Below are 25487 nucleotides of genomic sequence, written 5' to 3'. Positions count from 1 at the left end.
TCCTTCTTTCCAGAGATGCTGCCTGACCCGCTCAGTTACTCCAGCATTTTGTGTCTACCTTCGATTTAAACCAGCATCTGCAGTTCTTTCCTATACTTACAGTAGCCCTTCTACGCAGTGCTTCCCAAAGGAGATGGTACATCTCTGATGATGTTATCCTGGAAGGCCGCATCTTCCTTGAACACACATCAAAAGACTTTGCCAAGTTGCAATGACCTCCTTTAGTACACCAGTGTATGGTGCCATGTGCAGCATCTGAACAACCAACAGCCCTTTCCTGGTCTCGTTGATCCTCCTGTGCCATGCCCATGACTAGGATTGTGCTGATTATAGTTTACACAGTACACAAAACCTAGATAAGAGAAGAAAACAGCGAACAACTATCCTCTGAAGAATGTTGCCGCATCCTTCAGTAACAGCTATTTCTGTTTGTGTCCAGATGGATGCAGTACATTAGCCACAGTGGCACTGGTTATTGTTTCATCCTGATCTGCTCAACTTGTCGACGTAATTGAATGAACACCTTAAAGCTTTACCTCAAATTGAAGTTAACAGCAATTTATTTATTACTGGAAAATGCAGCCATGAACAGATGGAGGAAAGACATGCCATGCTATCGTCACTGTTCAGTGAAGTGAGTGGGCAGTGGGGAAGGGGACTAATGAATGCATCAACCCCTTGCTTCTTGCAATTATAGGCAGCAATTGGTGCTGGCGCAGCTAATCCATGACAACCGGGCAAGATTGTGGAAGGTGGGAGAGGTGTGGCTTTGGTGAAGGAGGGATGTGGATGTTTTTACAGCAGAGGGTCTGTCTGTACGAAGTTTGTACATTCTCCTTGTCACTGCGTAGGTTTCTCTGGGTGATTTTTTTAGATTTTTAGATTTAGAGATACAGCGCAGAAACAGGCTCCTCGGCCCACCGGGTCCGCGTTGCCCAGCGATCCACGCACACTAACACTATCCTACACCCACTAGGGACAATTTTTACATTTGCCCCAGCCAATTAACCTACATACCTGTACGTCTTAGGAGTGTGGGAGGAAACTGAAGATCTCAGAGAAAACCCATGCAGGTCACAGGGAGAACGTACAAACTCCGTACAGACGGCGCCCGTAGTCAGGATCGAACCTGAGTCTCCGGCGCTGCATTCGCTGTAAGGCAGCAACTCTACCGCTGCACCACCGTGCCGCCCTCTGGTTTTCTCCCACATTCCAAAGTCGTGCAGGTTTGTAGGTTAATTGGCTTCTGCAAATTGTCGCTAGTACGTAGCATTGAACTAGTGTTTAGTTTAGTTTTGTTTAGTTTAGAGATACAGCTTGGAAACAGGCCCTTCGGCCCACCGATTCTGCGCCGACCAGAAATCCCTGCACATTAACACTATCCTACACACACTAGGGACAATTTACAATTTACAATATTACCAACCCAATTAACCCAATTAACGGGTGCAGACCGGAGCACCTGTGGAACACCCACACAGGTCACGGGGAGAACGTACATACTCCGTACAGACAGCACCCGTAGTCAGGATTGAACCCAGGTCTCTGGCGCTGTAAGGCAGCAAGGAGATTGCTGGTCAGCGTGGACTGGAAGGGCAGAAGGGCCTGTTTCCACACTGTATCTCTAAACTGAACTAAACGAAACACCAGGTTCTTGCAGCCTCCAAGCTGACCTGGAGACTGCAGGAATCATTCTCCAAACTAATATACCGAGACTTGCCTGCCAGTTGATGGTGTAATCAGTCTGTATTTGTCTGGAATTTCTTCTTTAATCTTCTACCAGCATGAAGGCTGAGTGCCAAATAATGTTTGACAAAATATAATCACCCTTCCCCCACTGAAAGAATGGTGGCAAGGGGTGTGTGGGGGAGACCACATAGTCTTGACTTTCCTCAATATTCACTCTATGCTTTCCAGCAGTGAGGACACAATGCTCAGGAATGGGAGTCTTGGTTAAGCTCAGAGGCGCTTGTGTCAGTTCACTCATTTGTTTTACTGCTTCTGCTAAAAGCAGGTAACTGTTAGACTTTGTCAGGTTTGATCTTTTTGTGGCTCAGAACCATGTCCTTAATGGCTTTTTCCCAATGAGTTATTGAGAATGTGTATCGTTTGTCCTGTTAAATTAATAAATACTAACAGAAAGCAATGAAACTATGTTGCTTAAGTCTTCTCTTTCCCATTTGCAACAGGACTCACTTTGTATGAGCAGCCAGAACATCCATAAAAAATGATTATGAAACTTGAAAACTTTCATTTGAAGAAAATTCCTCTTTGCTCCTTTGCATGAAGAAGTTCAAACAAGAAATTCCTGACAAAGACAGATTGACTGCATCATTAACCATCAAGCAGATACACGGGGAAAGAAGTTGAAAAGCACGCAGTGGCTTGTCCAAGGGGCAAGTTGTCCTGCATGAACCCAGATGGTGGATGGGGATATTCCAGGGTCTGGACATTGCACTGAAGCCCAGTCCCTAGCCTGACTTCACCATCAGGAGACTTTGATGAACATATCGTAGACGTTGAGGGTGCCAATGTTGGAAGAGTTCTGGAGCAATCATCATGCTCCTCTTACAACTCCAGCTCAGTCTGTTTATCATAAGATCATCATAAGTGATAGGAGCAGAATTAGGCCATTCAGTCCATCACGTCTACTCCGCCATTCAATCATGGCTGATCTATTTCTCCCTCCTAACCCCATTCTCCTGCCTTCTCCCCATAATCTCTGACACCCGTACTAATCAAGAATCAATCTATCTCTGCCTTAAATATAACCACTGACTTGGCCTCCACGGCCTTCTGTGGCAAAGAATTCCACAGATTCATCACCTGGGAACGATATCTCGGGACATGGCATGTATTACTCAGCTACTCGGACCTTACCATCGGAAATATTTAATTTAAAAAAATGACATTAATGCTTTTACATTATAAAATATCATTTGTTTTAAACTCTGTATATGTTCCAAGATCCACAGGTAAATGAAAAAAACTTGTTCCCAGTTTGTGAGCAACAATATTTTGGGTGGTACAGTCATACAGGGGTAGAGTTCCTGCCTTACAGGGCCAGTGACCTGAGTTTGATCCTGACGATGGGTGCTGTCTATACAGATTTTGTAAGTTCTCCCTGTGACCCCATGGGTTTTCTTCAGGTGCTCCAGTTTCCTCCCACACTCCAAAGACTTATAGGTTTGTAGGTCAATTTTGTAAATTGTCTCCAGTGATTGCTGGCCTGCGCGGACTCGGTGGGTCAAAGGGCCTGTTTCCACGCTGTATCTCTGAAGTCTGAAGTCTAAAGATATGCAGAGTAAAGAATCTGTGATGGATCTGTGATGAATGATACTCGCTCGGTTGCCTCTGATGTGCTAAATATAGGTGTCAGAGGTTATGGGGAGAAGGCAGGAAAATGGGGTTAGGAGGAAGAGATGGATCAGCCATGATTGAATGGCGGAGTAGACTTGATGGGCCAAATGGCCTAATTCTCCTATCACTTATGATCGTAAGATCTTATGAACACATTGTCTATATGCGTGACATCAGATGTACAAAACAGGCCCTCGAGTCCAAGCTTGGTCATACCAAGAAAGTATCAGGGTGCATTGTTTAAAGGATGTTCTCAAATCTTTCTTGAACAAATGTAACATCCTTGCCAATGATATTTGAGATGCCAATAGATCCTTCCATTGGATGCCACGAGATCACTCCTGAGTCATGAGGCAACACAAAATAAGAGGAATATGACACTGGAGTGATCTCCCAGCATTCAATGAAAGGAGCTGTCAACATCTCAAATATAATTGTATTTATAGGCAAAAGAAATTATAACAAGCCTATAAATAATTCTCTCATCATTAAGCTCTGGTTCTTCCCTGAATATTGTACAAATATGTTTCTGAGTAGGACTGCCAAAAGTATTGCAAATCTAAAGATTTTAAATAAAGAATTAACTTGTTTTGCGCAGCTCTATTTGTGGTTATCTCTTGGACTTTACTGTGTTGCAGGGAACCTGCAACTGGTTAAAGTTTCAATTATCTCCAGTTCAAAATGCCACAAGCATGATTGTGGGCTGGTGTGTTGTCTCATGCTAAGGTCAAGGATATCAGTTACCACAGGATTATGCTCTGGAAGTTAAATCTGATTGCTTTTGCAGGGATACTTTAAACAGACACAGATTGAGCCAGATATGTGGACCCAGGCCCTCTGCCCTGGTTTGCTACTGCTAGACCCATCCATCCCAGCTTCCTCTTCTTGACACAATAGGCCAGACCAGCATTCCCTCAGTACCCCGGAGGCATCCCACAAGGTGGAGCAGGCTCTGAGAGAAACCTGGGCCTCCCACAGTGAAACCTACTGCCCTGCTCTCACAATGCCCAAATCGCCCTGAACAGCGAGCTACTGCCAAATCCCTTTTGAACAATGTAAAGATATTGGATTCGTAGAAACACTTAACAACTATTCAAATCAATTTACATATATATATATATATCTTTTTAAATGAAACAAAATTAAATTAAAAAAAACACATCAAGGCAGTAACAATTGTGAAACCAATATACATATCGCAAAGGTAGACACAAAAAGTTGGAGTAACTCAGTGGGTCAGACACCATCTCTGGGAAAAAGGAATAGGTGATCTTTCAGGTTGAGACCCTTCAGGGTCACTTAATTTGTTTTTTCTAGAGATGCTGTCTGACTCGTTGAATTACTCCAGCTTTTTGTGTCTATTTTCGATTTAAACCAGCATATGCAGTTCCTTCCTACACATATATGTAGCAAAGTTACCAGTAGTTGCCTTTATCTATAGGGTTCTGAAGAAGGGTCTCGACCCGAAACGTCACCCAATTCCTTCTCTCCAGAGATGCTGCCTGTTCCGCTGAGTTACTCCAGCTTTTTGAGTTTATATTTTTTTAGATTTTTAGAGATACTGCGCAGAAACAGGCCCTTCGGCCCACCGGGTCCCCGCTGCCCAGCGATCCCCGCACACTAACACTATCCTACACCCACTAGGAACAATTTTTACATTTGCCCAGCCAATTAACCTACATACCTGTACGTCTTTGGAGTGTGGGAGGAAACCGAAGATCTCGGAGAAAACCCACGCAGGTCACGGGGAGAACGTACAAACTCCGTACAGACGGCGCCCGGAGTCAGGATCGAACCCGAGTCTCCGGCGCTGCATTCACTGTAAGGCAACAACTCTACCGTTGCGCCACCGTGCCGCCCTTCGGTTTAAACCAACATCTGCAGTTCCTTCTTAACTTAATGTGCTAATGTTCATTAGGGGATCAGTTGCTGAATTGGTTCACAATTTATAAGCCCACTGAGCTCCAATGCATGAAATGCCAATTATTAGAGAATAGAAACAGCATAACTTACCGCCTCAACTTCAGCTGGGTCATACCACACGTTAATGTATGAATGTTGTAAGGCTTCATCCACCGATATCCGTTTGGAAGGATCAATTACTAACATCTTGGACAGGAGATCTCTGGCCTGGCTGGCTACAAAACACATTGCATTGATTACTAAATGTTTCCCAACCTTCAATCAATTTCTTATCCGCATCACTAAATTGCTTCTGGATTGTTGGATTCCCAGAGAGATATTATGGGAAAACAGGCCCCAGCCCACTCAGTCTGCTCCGATTGTCAGCCAACTATTTATGTAAATCCTAAATTAATCCCATTTTTTATTCTCCTCACAGGCTCTTCAGCGGCTTCCTAGATTCACTTACCTGCACACCTGGAGCAATTTACTCAGAGGTCGATAAATTTACCAACCCATCTGCCTTTTGGATGTAGGAGAAAACTGGACCACTTGGAGAAAACCTAAGCATCACAGGGAGAATGTGAAAACTCCACATAGACAGCACCCAAGCTCAGAATTGAACATGGGTCACTGGCACGGTGAGGCGGAGGCTGTAATAGCTGCATCTCTGTGCTGCATTTTCGGCTTGCAATTTACTCTCAAGTGCATTTTAAGCTAATTAAAAGCTTACCAAAAACTTGTAGGAAAATAACTGCAGATGCTGGTACAAACATTGACTTCTCCAACTTCTCCACTGACCCACCTTGAACACCAGGGGAGCTATGTGAGGATGCTCTTCCTAGTCTTCAGCTCTGCCTTTAACACAGTCATCCCGAGCAGACTGGTTACCAAACTTTCTGACCTTGGATTTTCCCAAACCATCTGCCAATGGATCAAGGACTTCCTGACCAAACGCCCCCAGACCGTCAAAATAGGCCCTCACCTCTCCTCCACCATTACACTGAGCACCGGCTCACCACAGGGCTGTGTGTTGAGCCCCATCCTTTACTCCCTCTACACTCACGACTGCGCCCCCACCCATCCCACCAATACCATCATCAAGTTCGCGGATGACACGACTGTGGTTGGACTCATCTCAGGAGGAGATGAGACAGCCTACAGGGATGAAATCCAAAGGCTGGCAGCATGGTGTTCAGTGAACAATCTTGTCCTGAACTCCTCCAAAACAAAGGAACTTATAATAGACTACAGGAAAACCAGTGCAGAACACGACCCACTCTACATCAATGGGGTCTGAGTGGAAAGGGTACCCGCTTTCAGGTTCCTGGGTACACACATCGCAGAGGATCTTACCTGGTCTACCAACACCATTACCACAGTGAAGAAGGCACAGCAGAGACTCCACTTCCTGAGGATCCTCAGGAAGACCAACCTGCAGGAGAAGCTCATGATGTCCTTCTATCGCTGCTCCATCGAGAGTGTGCTGGCATACTGTATAACCACATGGTATGCCAGCTGCTCAGAAAAGGACAGGAAGGCCCTTCAGAGGGTCATCACGATGGCCCAGAAGATCATCGGCTGCTCACTGCCCTCCCTGGAGCACTTATTCAGCCTGCGCTGCCTCAGTAGAGCAGGAAAAATAATAAAAGACCCATCCCACCCCGGCCACCGTCTGTTTGTTCTTCTGCCCTCTGGTCGACGTTTCAGGTCGATCAAATCCCGAACAAACAGACTCAAGAACAGTTTTTACCCCAGGGCCATACGAGAACTGAACACTACTTTCTGCAATAGGTCACACTGTTAAAACTTTTGTATTTAATATATTGATATTTATTTGTTTTGCATTTATTGCATATATGTTTTTACGCACCGTCAGGATTGCTATTTTTTAATTTCGTTGTACTTGTTGCAACGACAATAAATGAATATTATTATTATTATTATTATTTAGATAGTTCCTCTGTCTCTCTCTTTTTCCCCCTCCCCCCCTTCCCAGTTCTCCCACTGTCTTCCTGTCTCCACCTATATCCTCTCTTTGTCCTGCCCCCCTGACATCAGTCTGAAGAGGGTCTCGACCCGAAACGTCACCCATTCCCTCTCTCCTAGATGCTGCCTGACCTGCTGAGTTACTCCAGCATTTTGTGTTACCAAAAACTTACATTTGTCATAAAAGTTTTTCTCCCTTGTGACCTCAGGCACTGCCTTAGATCACAATCTCTAATGGTAGGGATGGAATTTATTTCACCTGCTTTGCTGGAGGAAATCCAGGGGAGTGGGTATTGGCCCTCTCTACCCTGACTCGGTTGTATGTCGAGAAGGGATTACCCAGTTACCGTACTAATTTTGGCACTGTGTTATTATGGGCCACTGTTGGAGAAACTGATTTCAGTGAGGGGTGCAGTGCAAGGGACTGCGGATGTGGGAATCTGGTCATGATACAGGAATGTATATGGGATGGGATTTTAAACCAATATGTAGAGGAACCGACTAGAGGGCAGGCGATCCTAGACTGGGTGGTGTGTAATGAGGAAGGATTATTTAGCGATCTTATTGTGCAAAGCCCCTTGGGCAACAGTGACCATAATATGGTGGATTTTACATTAGGATGGAGAGTGACAAGGTTAATTCAGAGACTTGTGTCCTGAACTTGAATAAAGGAGACTTTGAATGGATGAGACAGGAATTGGCTAGGATAGACTGACAAATTATACTTAAAGGATTGACAGTGGAGATGCAATGGTGAAGATTTAAAAACCGCATGGATGAACTCCGGTTATTGTTCATGCCTGTCTGGTGAAAAAATAAAACTGGGAAGGCGGCTCAACCGTGGGTGACGAGGGAAGTCAAGGATAGGGTTAAATCCAAGGAAGAGGGGTATAACTTGGCCTGAAGAAGCAGCAAACCAGAGGACTGGGAGAAATTTAGAATTCAACAGAGGACAAAGGGGTTAATTAAGAAGGGGAAAAAAGAGCATGAAAGAAAGCTTGCGGGGAATATAAAAACTGACTCTAAAAACTTCTGTAGGTATATAAAAAGGAAAAGATTAGTGAAGACGAATGTAGGTCCCTTACAGTCAGAGAAAGGTGAATTTATAATGGGAACCAAGGAAATGGCAGAACAGTTAAACAAGCACTTTGGTTCTGTCTTCACTATGGAAGACACAAACAATCTCCCGGAAATACTAGGAGACCGAAGATCTAGTGGGAGGGAGAAACTGAAGGGAATCCATATTAGTCAGGAAATTGTGTTAGGTAAACTGTTGTGACTGAGGGCAGATAAATCCCCAGGGCCTGATGGTCTGCGTCACAGAGTGCTCAAGGAGGTGGCCCTAGAAATCATGGATAGATTGGTGATCATATTCCAATGTTCTCTCGACTCTGGATCAGTTCCTGTGGACTGGATGGTAGCCAATGTGACAGGATCGGTCAAAGTCAGCATGGATTTATGAAGGGGAAATTATACTTGACTAATCATTTGGAATTTTTTGAGGATGTAACAAGTGGAATGGAGAAGAGAGAGCCAGTGGATGTAGCGTATCTGGACTTTCAAAAAGCCTTTAACAAGGTCCCACACAAGAGATTAGTGTGCAAAATTAGAGCACATGGTATTGGGGGTAGGGTATTGACATGGATAGAGAACTGGTTGGCAGACAGGAAGCAAAGAGTAGGAATTCATGGGTTTTTCAGAATGGCAGGCAGTGACTAGTGGGATGCCACAAGGCTCGGTGCTGGGACCCCAGTTGTTTACAATATATATTAACGATTTAGACGAGGGAATTAAATGTAACATCTCTAAATTTGCGGATGACACAAAACTGGGTGGCAGTGTGAGCTGCGAGGAGGATACTATGAGGCTGCAGGGTGACTTGGATAGGTTGTGTGAGTGGGCAGATGCATGGATAAATGTGAGGTTATCCACTTTGGTGGAAAGAACAGGAAGGCAGATTATTATCTGAATGGTGTTAGATTAGAAGAAGGGGAGGTGCAATGAGACCTGGGTGTGTTTGTATATCAGTCACTGAAAGCAAGCATGCAGGTGCAGCAGGCAGTGAAGAAAGCCAATGACATGTTAGCCTTCATTGCGAGAGGATTTGAGTTTAGGAGCAAGGAGGTCCTACTTAAGTTATACAGGGCCCCGGTGAGACCGCACCTGGAGTATTGTGTGCAATTTTGGTCTCCTAAGTTGAGGAAGGACATTATTGCTATTGAGGGACTGCAGCGTAGGTTCACCAGGTTAATTCCCGGGATGGCGGGACTGACGTATGTTGAAAGAATGGTTCGACTAAACTTGTATTCGCTGGAATTTAGAAGGATGAGCGGGGGGATCTTATAGAAACATATAAAATTCTTAGAGGATTGGACAGGGTAGATGCCAGAAAAATGTTCCCGATGTTGGGGGAGTCCAGAACCAGGGGTCACAGTTTAAGGATAAGGGGTAGGCCATTTAGGACTGAGATGAGGAAAATCTTTTTCACCCAGAGAGTTGTGAATCTGTGGAATTGTCTGCCATAGAAGGTAGTGGAGGCCAATGCGCTGGATATTTTCAAGAGAGTTAGATTTAGTTAAGGGAATCAAGGGATATGGGGAAAAAGCCGGAATGGGGTACTGATTTTGGATGATCAGCCATGATCATATTGAATGGCGGTGCTGCCCCCGAAGGGCCGAATGGCCTGCTCGTGCACCTATTTTCTATGTTTCTATGATGCCTATAGCATTAGTGGCCCACTGCAGTTGGTACACTGCTTTAGACATATTGAAACCTGGCTGATATAAATCGCTTTAAAAAGGGATAGTTGAAGATTTGTTATTGGGATTTTTGTTTTAGGTTTGGTGAGAAAAAAGCCTGTTTTCATTGGTGAAACAACCCGTCCACTGGATCTTCACCACAGTGGATCCCTGTGTCAAAATCTCATCCTTTGGTCACTGCTTGTTCAGCACCAGAGGTCATGTTGAGGGTGAGCAGAATGCCCTTACAATAGACAATAGACAATTGGTGCAGGAGTAGGCCATTCGGCCCTTCGAGCCAGCACCAACATTCACCGTGATCATGGCTGATCATCCCTTCCCAGGCAGATTGTAAGAAGGTTTTGTGGATTGATTTGGATTTGGCATACCTGGGTCCAGACTGATAGACCCGGGGCAAGTTGCTCTGCTTGTTGGCTTTGTGTATGCCTTCATCTCTGTGCAAGTTGAAAAGCAGCTAACCCTCCCTAAAATAAAAGCAGAAAATGCTGGAAACATACAGCAGGTCAGGCAGCACATGTGGGAAGAGAAAGGGTGTTAACATTTTAGATCTGATGAAGTGCCTTCGAACCAAAATGTTAACTCTGTTTCTCTTCCCTTGGATGCCACCTGACCTTTAGACTTTAGAGTTACAGCCCACCATGTCCCCGCCGATCAGCAATCACCCCCATACTATCCTATGCACTAGGGGAAATTTACAATTTTTATCAAAGGCAATTAAGCTACATACCTGCTGAGTGTTTATAGCATTTTCTGTTTTTATTTTCAATTTCCTGAAACTTCAGATTTTATCGTTATTTTTAACCCTCCATTAAACCACCTGAAGTCTCTGCATCCATCCTACTCTTGATGAAGGATGAATCAAAAAGCTGCTGGTGTTGCTGCTTTATGTGTGAAACATTATTTGTTTTATGGCACTGTGATGAATCATACATGCTCACCAACACCAGCTGCAAATCTGTAGGGTTCAACAATCAACAATAATATAGAAAGAGGTGAATGGTAGGAATATTCAGAGGAAGAGCTCACCATAAAGGAGAAAACCGAGTGAATACCTCAAGAACAAATTTAAAACAGTCAGACATGTGCAATTTAATTTAATTTCAATTCAGATACTTCGAGTCTTCATTTGTAGGTTCCTTTGTTTCCTGACAGTCAAATTATCATTACAAACAAAGAAAGATGAATACTTACTTCTCGCCTTACCTTTTAACTTATTGTGTTCAGAGTCAGCTGGGAAGAGGCAGTCAGGGAAGAGCTTGGGGAAAGTATGCCCTGTGTACTTGGGCCTATTTTCCACATAGTTACGAACTGTGGGCTGCAGTTTCTTCATAAACTCTGGAGCAGGTGTTCCCAGCTGCTCGATCACCTTGTTCCATTGATCAATATCTGAATTGAAGAGGTTGAGGAAAATCTGCTCACTTTCAGAGGGAAGGCTGCACTTAAAACTGAAGCGGGTGAACGGGTAAATGAAACCTCAATAAGACATGTGTGTTTCCCAAAGAGAACAATTTATTACAATAATTCTACAAAGGAACCAATGGATATGTTACAAATTTACAAAAATAATGGCAACATTTTGTGTCTTAATTTTGCTCTCATCAAAAGCAATTGCTTTTTAGGTAAATCAGTTTGGCACGCAGTTTCATCTCATTCTTTCTGGCCAACTCAAAACAGACCATTATTGTATCAAATATTATTGACAGCAAAAATGAAATAATTCATATTTTGTTTACTTGTTGCCTTTTTTTGGGTCATATCTGGATAATTTTGCAATGAATTAGACACTTTTGGGTGTGATCTGACTGTTAGACTGTTTCTATCAGCTGCATTGCTAAGCATTGTCCTGTGTACTTCTCACACTCTAAACATAATGATAAGTAAATCGGTTCAAAGGAAGAATTGAATAAAGCCAAAGTCATAGAAACAAGCTCTCCTCCTCTCTTCGACGAGAGTTTACTCCTCTCTCTTTGTACTACCATGTCAATTTCCCTTCTACACTATCCCCCTGTATGTGCTTTGTCCACAGCCTTGCATGCCGTGGCAATTCTAGTGTGTATCTGGATAGTTCATAAAGGCTGTGAGAGTATCAACCTGCAACCCCAACCATCTCAAGCAGTGTGCTCCAGATTCCGACCACCTTCTGGTGAAAATACTCTTCCTCAGATCTCCTCTAAACCTCTTCCCACTTACCATAAATCTGCATCTTCCACTTTTTTGCGACCTGTGTTATGGGGGAAAGTTGTCTATCTTGTCTAAGCCCATCAACCCCCCACCCCACACTCCCTTGGCCATCCTGCTTCAAGGAAAACAAACCCAACTTCTTCCCATTAGTGACCTGTTTCATCCCAGGCAACATCGCATTGTGATCATCTTTTCTGCAACATTTCCCCCCTGATTCCCATCTTGCCCTTCTCCTGAAAAGGCCCTCTCAATGTCACACATTACATTATTTGTGACTTTGATGGTACAAACTCATCCCTCTTGACCTACTACCAGCCTTCTGCATACTTGACCATCCTCTTCTCTGCCCCACATATTTTCCTTGTCCAGCTGGCTGGAACTGCTCTTGTTTAATTTTATTCTTATTAATCAACTTGTCACGAGATACTCTTCTCCTCTCAATCCTGTTCCACTTACTCTGGAGTATCTCCAGAATCTATCCTTTACACATTCTTCTTATTGTCAGACTACCAATTTCCAGCTCTATTTCATCACCTCACTCAACTCCTCCACAGTCTCAGATTGGTCACATTTGTGACACATCTTTAACACACAAAAAGATGTAAAAAATTTCCTACAGATAAATGGTGGGAAGCCAAAACCTATTGTTTATGCTCTGAGTCACAAGCTCATTCTAGCGCTCAAAGGCAAGTAAAGCTCAGTCTACCTGTATCTTTCATGACTTTGAGCTAAGTTTTCCATCCTATATTCACAGCATTGATCAGGACCCCTGCTTCCATCTCTGTGTCAGTATCCAGTTCCGATCCTGCCCCAGTTTGTCTGTTGCAAAATAACCTTCTCTGAAACCCACCTTAAAATCTGCAGGTATTACCTTTCTCTTTGCAAGCTAAATAATTCTACCTATAGCATTTGACTGTAAACTTCAGGATAACTTATTTTACCATCTTGTGTTAGTGTAACTGGCACTTGTATAACATCCTACAAATGTTTAGCTACTTTGAAAAAGATGTCACTCATGGAGACAGTGTTCCAACATTTGTTCCAGTTCTGCTTCCATAGAGCAGCACACTGCATTGATTGCCCCTTTTATAAGAAGTACCTACATAGTTCCATTGAGGAGAGTGGAGCCAGCAGCATAAAGAAGAGATGTTGGTATTGGCAAGAAAGGAGCAGAGATGGAGCTGCAATTAGCAGACCTGCATATTAAACATACCCTGTGAGTGATGAATGTATTTCTAATTATTTGTAAATATCAGGAACATATGCAAGATTGGGCAGGAGTGGAGAGCAGAGAAAATGACACCTCCAAGTTATCTATACTAGAATACTGAGAACATGGCCTTCAGCCTATTTGGACATGAATATTTGGATGACTTAAATACAGATGCCACGAGTTCCAAACAACAAAGCACCATCGTGTTCAGAATGAAGATGCAGTGAAATCCAGCTGATTGTTCAGGTCCATCAATGCTGCCCAATGATCTGGCTTCACAGAATATTAATGGGACAGATAACACTGTTGCCTCTCTTCAGAGAGACAATCTCTTTGTTAAATGCCCGTGGCCATTTACAATCAGAGCATTTCACCACATGTCCACTGATGCCACTTCCTGCTCTTTTAATCTCACTTTAGCCCTGCCAACACATCTTACTATGGGCACTGATCTACTCCTCCTGGCACCTAGCTGCCATCTGAAGTTAACAGGGCCTGCTTTGTAGTCTAAGCCTTTAAGAAATATCTTCACTGCAGCAGCAGCAAGTCAGAGGCCAAATAATTGACAATGTTCCACCAAGTGCCTTCCAGCCACCATCAGGAACTAAATTCACCTGCTCTGCAACAGGTGCTGAACAACTTCAGAATAATATATTTCTAACCCTCCCAAATAGCAGGCAGGTTATGGGCTGTGCAATTAGCATTGGCAGCTTGCCACATGTCAAAAATGATCAAGCCTCTTGCCTCAGGCTAATCGCAATGGGCAAGTGGAGTGAATGTCCTGCCCACTTCACATTACATCAGGGACAAAAGTCGACTGTGTGATATCTGATGACTGAGCAGATTAGGGTTAAGTCTGGTCGTCATGGTGAACATGTATAAATCTCCATTGACCTTTGTATGACTGTGACCTTCAGTCTCTTTTTTATTTCCAACTATCCAAAGAGCGGAATCCATCGTGCAGAGAGCAAGGAGTTAATTTAAATCCAAATCTTGCTCATTACACATAACGCTGGTCAGTGTGGACTCGATGGGCTGAAGGACCTTTTTCCATTGCTGTATCTCTAAACTAAACTAAACTAAGCTAATAAAGGGAATGAAAGAGTTGCAGATTAAAAGAGTGAACAGTAAGGGAGTTCACAATAAACTTTGTCAGTCAAGGTTTAACTTGATTACCTTTCACTACTTTCTATCTCATCTTCATTAATCCTCCCAACTGGGCCTTGAAGATAGGCACACTCAGTTTCCAAAAGGCAATGCAATGACATACAAAAAGAAAGCCCAGTGATCCAGGAGTTCACTACAGGGAAGATTGAAAGACACAAAATGACTGATGACGTTTCTTCCCTACCATTTTCCTTCCCATTTTTAATGGGTACATTAAAATCATATGCTCCCATAGCACTATCACAAGCATCTAATCCCCACCCACAAACTGCTTTTTCATGTTCAGGTGCATCACAATTCATTTGCTTCAGGTTAAAAATGTGCAGATTATTTCATCCTAAATCCAAACTCAAGTCAGCACAAATGTCGATAAAATGCTGAGTGCTTCATATCTCATGAACTACAAATCAATGGGGATAAGACGATTCCTCCCATATGAGATTGTGTATCAAATACTGAAATTGTTACATTGGATATAGTGTATTACTACATCCACAAAAGTAGGCCACTAAATGCACTTTGAATGGTGTTTGTTGTTGAGTTTACTCTTTATGTATCAAATGGTGTAATTAGTTTGTGCTGTAAGGTAGCTTCCCTTCAGCAGTCTCCTTCATGTAGGTGAAAAAATAAGGCAATAGACAATAGGTGCAGGAGAAGGCCATTCGGCCCTTCGAGCCAGCACCGCCATTCAATGTGACCATGGCTGATCATTCTCAATCAGTACCCCGTTCCTGCCTTCTCCCCATACCCATCAATGTGCAAATTGGCACCTACTTCCATCAAAGCAAAGAACTTCATTTACAGTTCAGATTCTAAATTGAACAATATTGCACAATATAAATAATTGCTGATGTTTTTTTCTCAAAATTAATGGCATCAGTTTGATATTGTTTTTTATTTTTATAAATATGTAAAAGTGGAGACATCCCCCAAGGGTTGGACCCCCCCAAAAATAAAATCTTAATTTTCCCACTACAGATAATTTCCACAAAGTACCACAAAATTCTCAAGGCTCTGGTTAAGGTTAAATGAGTGGGTGAAAAGATTATGGCAGACCTCCCAACATTTGATTTTACAAATTTATAATTTTGATGTCCAAAATGCAACTTTTCAGCAAAAAAAAGTATGCACGACAAATGCGCATATGCGTTGCGCTACATTCATGTGTGAAAAGTGACTATTATTTCCAACAGTCTGTAGTTCTTGGACTACATGTACAATGTCAGGCCTATCATGCGTATATTCTGCTATTTATAGAAAGGTTATTGAACAGAAATACTTTTTACAACACAAAGATTTTTTTTTTGTCTTGATTTTTTATTTTGCTTTTTCCTTACACATCCCAATTCTCTTGGTATTGAATAAAAGAACAAATGTCATAAAATGTATGACTAAGTTATGAAGAAAGCGTTTCATTTAAAACTGCACATACCTAATTTCATTGACGACATACTTGCTCGAATGGTCTTCAACAGTAAATCAAAACAGTCCATGTCCCCCCAACACCCCCTCCCCACACCTCCCCCCCACTCCCCTTCCCCCTTTTCCCCCCTCCACTCCCCCCTCCCCCCACTCCCCCTCCCACCCCCCCATTCCCAATCTGCCCCCACTACCCCCACTCCTCTCCCCTACTACCCTCCCCTCTTTCCCCCACCTCCACTTCCTCCTCCCCCCATCCCCATCCCCATCCCCCTCCCCCCCACTCTCCTCCCACCCCCACTCCCCTCCTCCCTTCCTCCGTCCCCCCAAACCCGCCCCCATGCCCCCTCCCCTGCACCCCAACCCCGTCCCCCATTCACCCACCCCATCCTCTCTCAACATCAATGGGACTCACGCTACGCAGCGAGGCGAGACCAGCGGTGAGGAGAGGCCTGGCCAGTGGCGAGGAGAGGAGAGGCGAGGAGAGGCCCGGCCAGTGGCGAGGAGAGGAGAGGCGAGGCGAGGCCAGAGGCGAGGCCAGCAGCGAGGAGAGGCCCGGCCAGCATCGAGGAGAGGCGAGGCAAGGCCAGAGGCAAGGCGAGGCCAGTAGCGAGGTGAGGCCAGCGGCGAGGAGAGGAGAGGCGAGGCCAGAGGCAAGGCGAGAGGCGAGTCCAGGCCAGCAGCGAGGCCAATGGCATGCCCAGGCCAGGCCAACGGCGAGGCGAGCGAGGGGCAGGGCGAGCGGAGAGGCCAGGCCAGAGACGAGGGGCGGCGAGCGGTGAGGTTTGTGTTTTGCGGAAAAATGTGAGGCAAAATCGGAATGGCGGTAATGAAATAAGAAAGCGGAAACTATCCGCCAAATTCGGAAGGTTTGTAAGGTCTGTTATGGGGCACACTGAGTGGTAACTGAATCAAACAGAGAATCATTTTGGGCACTGAAACAGCATTTAGGCCTCCCCAAATTACAAAGCCTTGACATATGCATGGGCTCTATTTACTTTGTTAAATTTAAAAGTCCGATGTACATACACATGTTTATTCCTATAAAATGACAGAAGTACTCTCTCCCTCCTCTGTCAACAGTTGTTCTTTTTTATCTCTCTTATGTAAATTTGATGCCATTTATTATAATCTGCAGAGATATGGTTACAATAGTGAGTCATTTTTGTGTATTTTCCGACTTACAGCAAAAATTACTTGCAGATATCTGTATAAACAAAACCTGTTACCTAGGAATGGTCTGTGCTATTAATTTCTAATATTGTCTGCAATGACTGATTCCAATGAATTGCAATGTAACAATTTAACATTACAAGGCACAGCGAGGGCCTTCACATCGTTTTCTGACATAAATGACGACAAATCACATCGGGAGACAATCGAAAACTTGGCCAAGGGGAATGTTTTAAGGAGATAGTTTAGAGAAGAACAGACATTTATGGAAGATATTTGAAGCTTAAACCCAAGGCAACTGAAAGCTTAACTTACGAGAAGAAAAGCAAAGCAACAATATTCAGTCAGCAAGAAATAGAATAGAGATTTCTCAATTAGCAATTCAAAGAATTGGAGATATGTGCAGCATCAGAGACTGGGCCATTCAGTGTATGGACCTGGGGAGTAGAAGATGGGGAGGGGGGACACCAAAGTAGAGAACATAACAAAGTAGAGAACATAATTATCGGCTGTCCACTACCTTCTCTGAAGGACATCTCCAGCTCGCGTTGTCTAAACAGGGCCAGAAATATAATTAAGGGCAGCACACCCCCAGGATATGAACTGTTTGCTCTCCTGCCCTCTGGGAGGCGCTCCAGGAGCCTAAGGGCTAGAACAAACCGACTTAAAAACAGTTTCTTTCCCTGGGCCATAAGAACTGTGAATGGAAACACTTGACTTGATGTGACTCTCACTTTCGTCGCACTTTTTTAAATATTTTCAGCATTTTAGGTGTAAAACTCATTTATTATTTATTAGGTTTTTTATTGGTTTTTATTGATATTGGTATTTGTTGTGTTGGTTCCTATGTTTGTGCGATTGTCTTTGAAAGATTTGCACTGTCGCACTGTTTCAGATGTAGCACTTCTAATTTCGTTGTACTGTTCGTACAATGACAATAAAGGCATATTATTATTATTATTATTATTATTATTATTATTAACTAATAGAACAAGCTGTAGAGAGCAGCAAGATTCTCGAAGGATTGGAATGCAAGAATACAAAGTTTAACTGAAGCAATGTTTTGAATTTGAGGAGTTGCAAGATTAATGTTGGCCATTGTATGCAGAAGTAGTGGGTGAACAGCACCTGATGTGAGTCAGGATAATGGGCACCATTGGTTTGGAATTGCTCCAAGGTTCAAGGGATGTTAGAAGGGTGGTTACTCAAAAAAGTATTTGAATAATGGGTTTGAAGGTGAAAAAAGTAAAAGGAGGTTTTCAGCAGAAGAGGGGTTTAGGCAGGTGACAATCTTGGAGATGACAATGAAGGAATAAAGCAGAAAATGCTGGAAATACTCAGCAAGTCAGACTAAGTAGCTTAATCTGATTTTAACTGTCCTGAACTGTCACATTCAATATTAGATCATTTGGATGCAGCCCAGCACAGATAGCCCCCCACTTTCTCTGTTTCCTAAACCAACACGATCCCTCTCTGTTTCAGTTCAGATTAAGGATCCTGCACCTGAAACTTTAACTGATTCTCTTTTCACAAATACTGCCTGACATGCTGCGTGTTTTTATTTCAGATCTGCAACTTATTTTGTTTTATAATTTACTGGCAATTAGGATGTTGGTTGTTGATGTGGAGTTCAATTCATTGTTAAGCAAAGGATGAAGCTGCAAATAGTTTTGTTCAACCTCAGACAATGGCCAAGAAGGTGCATGACATTGGTGTTTGCAGAATCGAGATAACATCAAAATCTGTAGATAATAACTATTTTTCCTATGTTTAATGATCTCCTGAAGACTAGTATGTAGATTGGTGAGGGCCAACAACATATGCTTGGAGGACTTCAGAGTCAATGACTCAGGAGAATGAAGAAAAAGCCAATGCAGAATATTCTTCAGCTGTAGTGAAACATGATGGAATGCATCATGAAATAAATGATATTTGACAATTTCAGTTACCAGTGCATTATGTTTCTGAGCTGAAAATGAATATCTGTGTATCCATGAACAAGAACAGACGTTAAATATGTTTTGTTTTTTTGTTCTCAGCAGAAAATAAGGACTGAAATACAGAAATGTTATTTGCAGGTGAAGATCTTTGTCAGTCTGAAACGATCCTAAAATGACAACACAGAACATTTGATAACTGAGTCAAGGCCTTGTCAGATAGATTATTATACTTTGAACCAGATTATTGCATGCACTGGAATTTATGAGCACCGATGGATTTCACAAAGCTGACACAGTAAATTTCAGAAAATTGGATCGGGTAAATTATTTTTTGTATTTAATCCAGAATCTACATTTTGATAAATCATTCAATTATATACACACTGTTGGATCCAATGACATGTGATTTCAAGTGTGACCTTAATTAGGAGCGGAGACTTATACTTATTCTGAGCTGAATTTCTGGAGACTGAACAATATCTGATATAAAATGTTTTAAAAATTGATTATATCACAACATTTTGCTTCTTAATAAAATGAATGAATAGCATCTCAAACTTCTCTGCCTTTCGTTTTGAGCAAGGCTGGTCTATATCTTCACCCTTAACACCTACCTTGGTTCACAACAACCAATAGCCACTGTTGCTTAACAACAGAGTGTGGATAGATATTTTTGTGCACAGTTATAATGGGGCACACCACCAGTTGCTTTGATGGTGGACCTGTCTCTGCAGGCTTCAGTGGCCCTTGAAAACTAAGTCTGTGGCATAGTGTTTCTTTATGTTCTACAGAACCATAATTAGAAAATACAGCACCTGACCTAGAGGTAAAGATTGGTGAGGGGTTGGGGATGATAATGCATTATAATTAGAGACTCAATTTGGTCTCCAGGGTGGGAGATGGTAAAATCAGTTTATTATGTGAGGTGGGGTAGAATTTGCCTTCAGTTAGCAATTCAGAGGGTTGGAGATAGCTGCAGGGTCAGAGTCTGGATCATTCAGGGCATGAACTTGGTGAGTTGGGAGATGATAGGGGATGTGGTGGATCTTTGGTAGAAGGAATTCAAAGTAGAGCACACAAGTTCTCTGGAGTACTCAGGGACTAAGTACCTTTCATGCTGTAATTTTTCAATTACATTCTTGAACCATTGCACTGTCTTAATTTTACATATCTTGTAATGTTTTGCCTTGAATTTCCAAAAGTTAATAACTTTCGTGGTCCCAACATCCATGCCCAAGCACCTCACTTACCTTTCTTCCTACCCTGACGTAATTTCTCCAACAATGGTGTGTATTAATTTTGTTGTTCCGTTCCCGGTGTATATGACGGAGGACAAACAAAAGACGGTGCATAAAACACACTTGGCAGTCTCTTATCTTTTGCTTTACAGTCATTTTCTTATCAGCTCCCCAGATTTACTCTGAATCTTTTTCTCTTTAATCTCAACTACCTGAATTTTGCCAAAAAGCCTTTTTGCAAATCTTGGGTATTGTTCTTGACTAATAGTGCGAACAAGTGATGGCAAATAAGGATCGAGACTTACATCATCCTGTTTTAATACGAATAGAAGTCAAAAGAAAACAAAATAATTGGGTGCAAAGCAAGCAGCCAATTTATTTTCATCCAAATTACACTACCAACAAATGCAGTTTTACTCCTTGTTGTTAAAATCTTTTCACAATCAACTTTGACTTCACTTCCTCAAAAAGAGTGAAAGGGATTCCTAAATCTATAAATTGTTCCTAAGATTATCAATGAGCAGGGAATCCACATTTCTGATTGATACATGTTGCTATTATTTTACATAACATTGAAGAAATGTGACTGGATCTTAGTCTGGGTATCCCTAGTCCCATAAATTTACCATTTTAGTCTGTGACTAACTGTAAAGTATGATGTCTGAATACCAAATTATTAAATCATTAGAAAATTAAATTGTTTCAAACCTTGGTTGTGTATCACCAGTTGCAAATATTATGAATCATTTAAGTTTTACAAAAGTGGCTACTGGGCTATAACTAAAAGTAATGTAGAACAGATAGCCGGATTACAATATTGTCCCAAAACAATTAAACCAAACTTTGGGTACACTATATTGTAACTATTCTTAAATAAGCACCCCTTACAAAGAAAACTTGACCATTATTATCAGGAATCTATCATTGGAGGTCAAAAGGTTGCTAGGAAGGATACGATCAGTGCCAGGGAACAACACAGCGCCTCTGATCATTTCTCCCATGATGCACCCAACTGACCAGTTATCAACTGAAAACAAAATTGGAATGAAGGATAATTAACTCTCAAAGCAGAACAAGCGAAGATATTCATTTTCAGCTCAGAAACATAATACAAACAAGGTTTCTTAAGAATGCACAGTAGACACAGAAGCAGATGACCATTTCCCCAGAAAAGCAAACCATGCTGCAGTGAACTGATATGTTTTGACTCTGAATTTCTCTCAGGGTTTTGCACACCACTGATGGAGTTACAATGACTGAGGAAATACTAGATCCTTTGAGTTCATTGCCTTTTGACTAAATATGCCTGCTGAAACCTGCAAGTGTCTGTGAATCTATTAAAAAACACACACACAAATTTTGCATGTTAACGGGTTTCACCAGCAATCGATTATTTTTTGCTGACAACGTTCTTGCTGATTTCACTCCTTTTTGGAGAGTGTCACATTGATTAAAGAACAGACCTGCAAAATCTCTGCAGCCAATACATTTAATGTCGCACCAATCATTAGATAATTTTCCACATATATAAGGCATTGTTGTGAAAAATGACTATCTTTCACACTCCAGAATAGGACCATAAAAATATCTATTCCTTTTCAAACGAGCTGGATTATAACTCTACATGGTTTTTGGATTTAGAAATACTTAATTTAGAAATACTTGTTGCGTGAACTTCAGAGAGGAGCTTTTACTTAAGTCTCATCATGCTTTTGAATTACATTGGTAATAGCGATATTTGTAAAGTTTACATAGGGAGGAATAGGAGCAAGCCATCAGAACCTTGAACCTGTTCTTCCATTCAATGAGATCATGGCCAATCTACAGTCCATGCCTGCTGCATGTTTTCAATTGACACGAGCTCAACAAATTTCAAGGGGTCAGATTTCTAAATTTCCACTCACATGCGCGAGGAAGTCACTCCTGACAGCACTCCTAAGCAGCCTGTCTCCAATTGTGCTTGAATGGCAGAGTAGACTTGATGGGCCGAATGGCTTAATTCTGCTCCGATCACGTGATCTTAGGACCGTATGATCCTCCCTGAGGTGGAACCTGGTCAGAGCTCTGTACTGGTGGACTTGATTTCCACCCCACTGCCTTCTACTTTTCCTTCTACTTCATATACCTTTTAAATTAATTTTTGCTCTAGTCCTTTACAGTTTATTAATTCCTATCGCTACATACTTACTGTATATGGTTCTGCTTATCTAGCTTCCAGCTTTACATCGTTTAGAATCATTCTGTTCTGACATTTTCAAGTTCAACATTTCCAGATCAAGCTCCATTGACCATTATTTTGCTCATTCAAAATCCCTTAATATCCATCTGCATTCTTTACTGCAACACCTCATAAAATGCCATCAGCAAAATTTAGAAGTACACCTTAGAAATTTGGAGCACCTGGAGGTCACACTTGCAGTCACTGGAAGAACGTGCAAACTCCACACAAACAGCACCCGAGGTCAGGATTAAATCCGGTTCTCTGGCACTGTGAGGCAGCAGCTCTACCAGCTGCAACATTGTGCTGCCCTAGGCAAGGTCTGAGAGTCATAAAGTCATACAGCATGGGAATGGCCTCTGGCCTAATTTTCTGGCCTGTGTTTGGCCCATTTTCCTCAAAATCTTTCCTATTCATGTACCTTGGTACAAATGTCTTTTACTTGTTGTTATAGTATCTGCCTCAACTAATTCCTTTGGCACCTCATTCCACATAGCCACCTCCCTCTGAATGAAATTCTCACCCCTTGGGTTCCAATTAAATCTTTCCACTCTCATCTTAAACCTATGCCCTCTAAGTCTGAATCCTTTATCCTGGGAAAATTACTGCACATGCACTCTATCTATTTCCCGCATGTTTTCATACACCTATACAAAATAATCCCTCAGTGGCCTGCACTCCAAGGAATCTAGTCCTAGCCTGCACAACCTCTACTGCAGCTCAGGCCCCTGAGTCCTGGCAACATCCTCATAAATCTTCTATCCAGCTTAATGGCATCTTTCATGTAGTAGGGTGATCAAAACTGAGCACAATACTCCTCGTGTGGCCTCAAAGTCTTGAACAAGTGTAACTTGACTTCCTAACATGTGTGCTCCATTACCTGACTGATGGATACCAACATGCCAAAAGCCATTGTCACCACCCTATCCACCTGTGATTGCCACTTTCAGGCAACCTTGTATGTGTACTCCTAGATTCCTCTGCTCAACAACACTCTCCAGAACCCTATTGTTCATTATGAAAGTCCTACCTTGGTTTGATTGCAATACCTCACATTTATCTGAATTAGACTCCATTTGCCATTCCTCGGCCCACTTACCCAGCTGAAGAAGATTCAGCCATAATTCTTAAGAGTCATCTTTACTGTCTACAATACCATCTATGGTTTCTGCATTTGCACACTTACTAAACATGCCTTGTATATTCTCAATCAAATCATTGATATAGATGACAACAACTATGGACCAAGCACTTATCACTGAGGCACGGCACTAGTCATGGGCCTCATGACCGAAAATCAACCTTCCACCACCACCCTCTGCTTCCTATGTTTGAGTCAATTTTGTATCCAGTTAGTTATCTCTCCCTGGATCCCATATGATCTAACCTTCCAGAGCAGTCTACCAGAACATTTTTAAAGGTCTTGTAGAAGACCATATAAACTATGTCTACCACCTCTGCTCTCGTCATATATCTTAGTTACTGAAGCACAAATTCCCATGAACAAAACTCTGCTGAATATTTCTAATCATCCCCAATCTTTTCAAATGCCTGTACATATTATCCCACAAAATTCTTTCCAGTAATTTCCCAACCACAAATGTTAGGCCTACTAGTCATAGAGTCATAGAGTGATACAGTGTGGAAACAAGCCCTTTGGCTCAACTTGCCCACACTGGCCAACAATCTCCCAGTTACACTAGTCCCACTTGCCTGCGCCTGGTCCATATCCCTCCAAACCTGTCCTATCCATGTACCTGTCTAACTGTTTCTTAAACGATGGGATAGATCCAGCCTCAACTGCCTCCTCTGACAGCTTGTTCCATACACCCACCACCCTTCGTGTGAAAAAGTTACCCCTCGGATTCCTATTAAATCTTTTCCCCTTCACCTTGAACCTATGTCCTCTGGTCCTCGATTCCCTTACTCTGGGAAGAGACTGTGCATCTACCCGATCTATTCCTCTCATGGTTTTGTACACCTCTATAAGATCTCCCCTCATCCTCCTGCGCTCCATGGAAAGGAGACCCAACCTACTCAACCTCTCCCTATAGCTCATCCTCTAGTCCTGACAACATCCTCATAAATCTTTTCTGAACCCTTTCAAGCTTGACAATATCTTTCCTATAACATGGAACTGAACACAATATTCTAACTGCGGTCTTACCAACGTCTTATACAACTGCAACATGACCTCCCAACTTCAATACTCAATACTCTGACTGATAAAGACAAAGCCTTTTTGACCACCTGCGACTCGACCTTCAAGGAACCATACACCTGTACTCGTAGATCCCTCTGCTCTACAACACTACCCAGAGGTCTACCATTTACTGTGTAGATCCTGCCCTTGTTCGATGTCCCAAAATGCAACACCTCGCACTTCTCTGTATTAAATTCCATCAACCATTCTACTGCCCACCTGGCTAATCAATCCAGATCCTGCTGCAATCTTTCACAACTATCTTCACTATCTGCAACACCACTAACTTTTGTATCATCAGCAAACTTGCTAATCTTGCCTTGTATGTTCCCATCCAAATCATTGATGTAGATGACAAACAGTAACGTGCCCAGCACTGAACCCTGAGGCACACCACTTGTCACAGGCATCCAGTCTGATACGCAACCTTCCATCATCACCCTCTGCTTCCTTCCATGGAACCAATTTGCTATCCATTCAGCTATCTCTCCTTGGATCCCATGCAATCTAACCTTCCAGAGCAGCCTATCATGCGGAACCTTGTTGAACACCTTACTGAAGTCCATGTACACAACATCTACAGCCCTGCCCTCATCAACCTGTTTGGTCACGTCTTCAAAAAAATCAATCAGATTTGTGAGACACGACCTCCCACGTACAAAACCATGCTGACTATCCCTAATCAGACCTTGCCCATCCAAATGCCTGTATATCCCTCAGAATAC

At 42.5% G+C, this 25487-nt stretch overlaps 1 protein-coding gene across 7 annotated transcripts in view; it reads right to left on the bottom strand.

Moving 5' to 3' along the window:
* The window catches only part of mapk10 (mitogen-activated protein kinase 10), a 187533-nt gene that overhangs the window by 23592 nt on the left and 138454 nt on the right, over positions 1 to 25487 (bottom strand). For 4 of the 7 annotated variants that reach the window (XM_078401921.1, XM_078401952.1, XM_078401943.1 and 1 more), the window contains exons 9-10: positions 11202 to 11396; positions 5374 to 5498 (exon numbers count right to left, since the gene is read on the bottom strand). In XM_078401921.1, the coding sequence (XP_078258047.1) occupies positions 5374 to 5498; positions 11202 to 11396 (320 nt within the window). Of the gene's footprint in view, positions 1 to 5373; positions 5499 to 11201; positions 11397 to 21296; positions 21369 to 25487 lie in introns of all 7 variants that reach the window. The other 3 variants (XM_078401923.1, XM_078401926.1, XM_078401924.1) reach the window with 3 other exon arrangements.

This window comes from Rhinoraja longicauda, chromosome 1, assembly GCF_053455715.1.
Source record: "Rhinoraja longicauda isolate Sanriku21f chromosome 1, sRhiLon1.1, whole genome shotgun sequence".
NCBI lineage: Eukaryota > Metazoa > Chordata > Chondrichthyes > Rajiformes > Arhynchobatidae > Rhinoraja > Rhinoraja longicauda.
The sequence above is the reverse complement of the archived record's forward strand: the minus strand, read 5'-3'. Positions and strand labels throughout refer to the sequence as shown.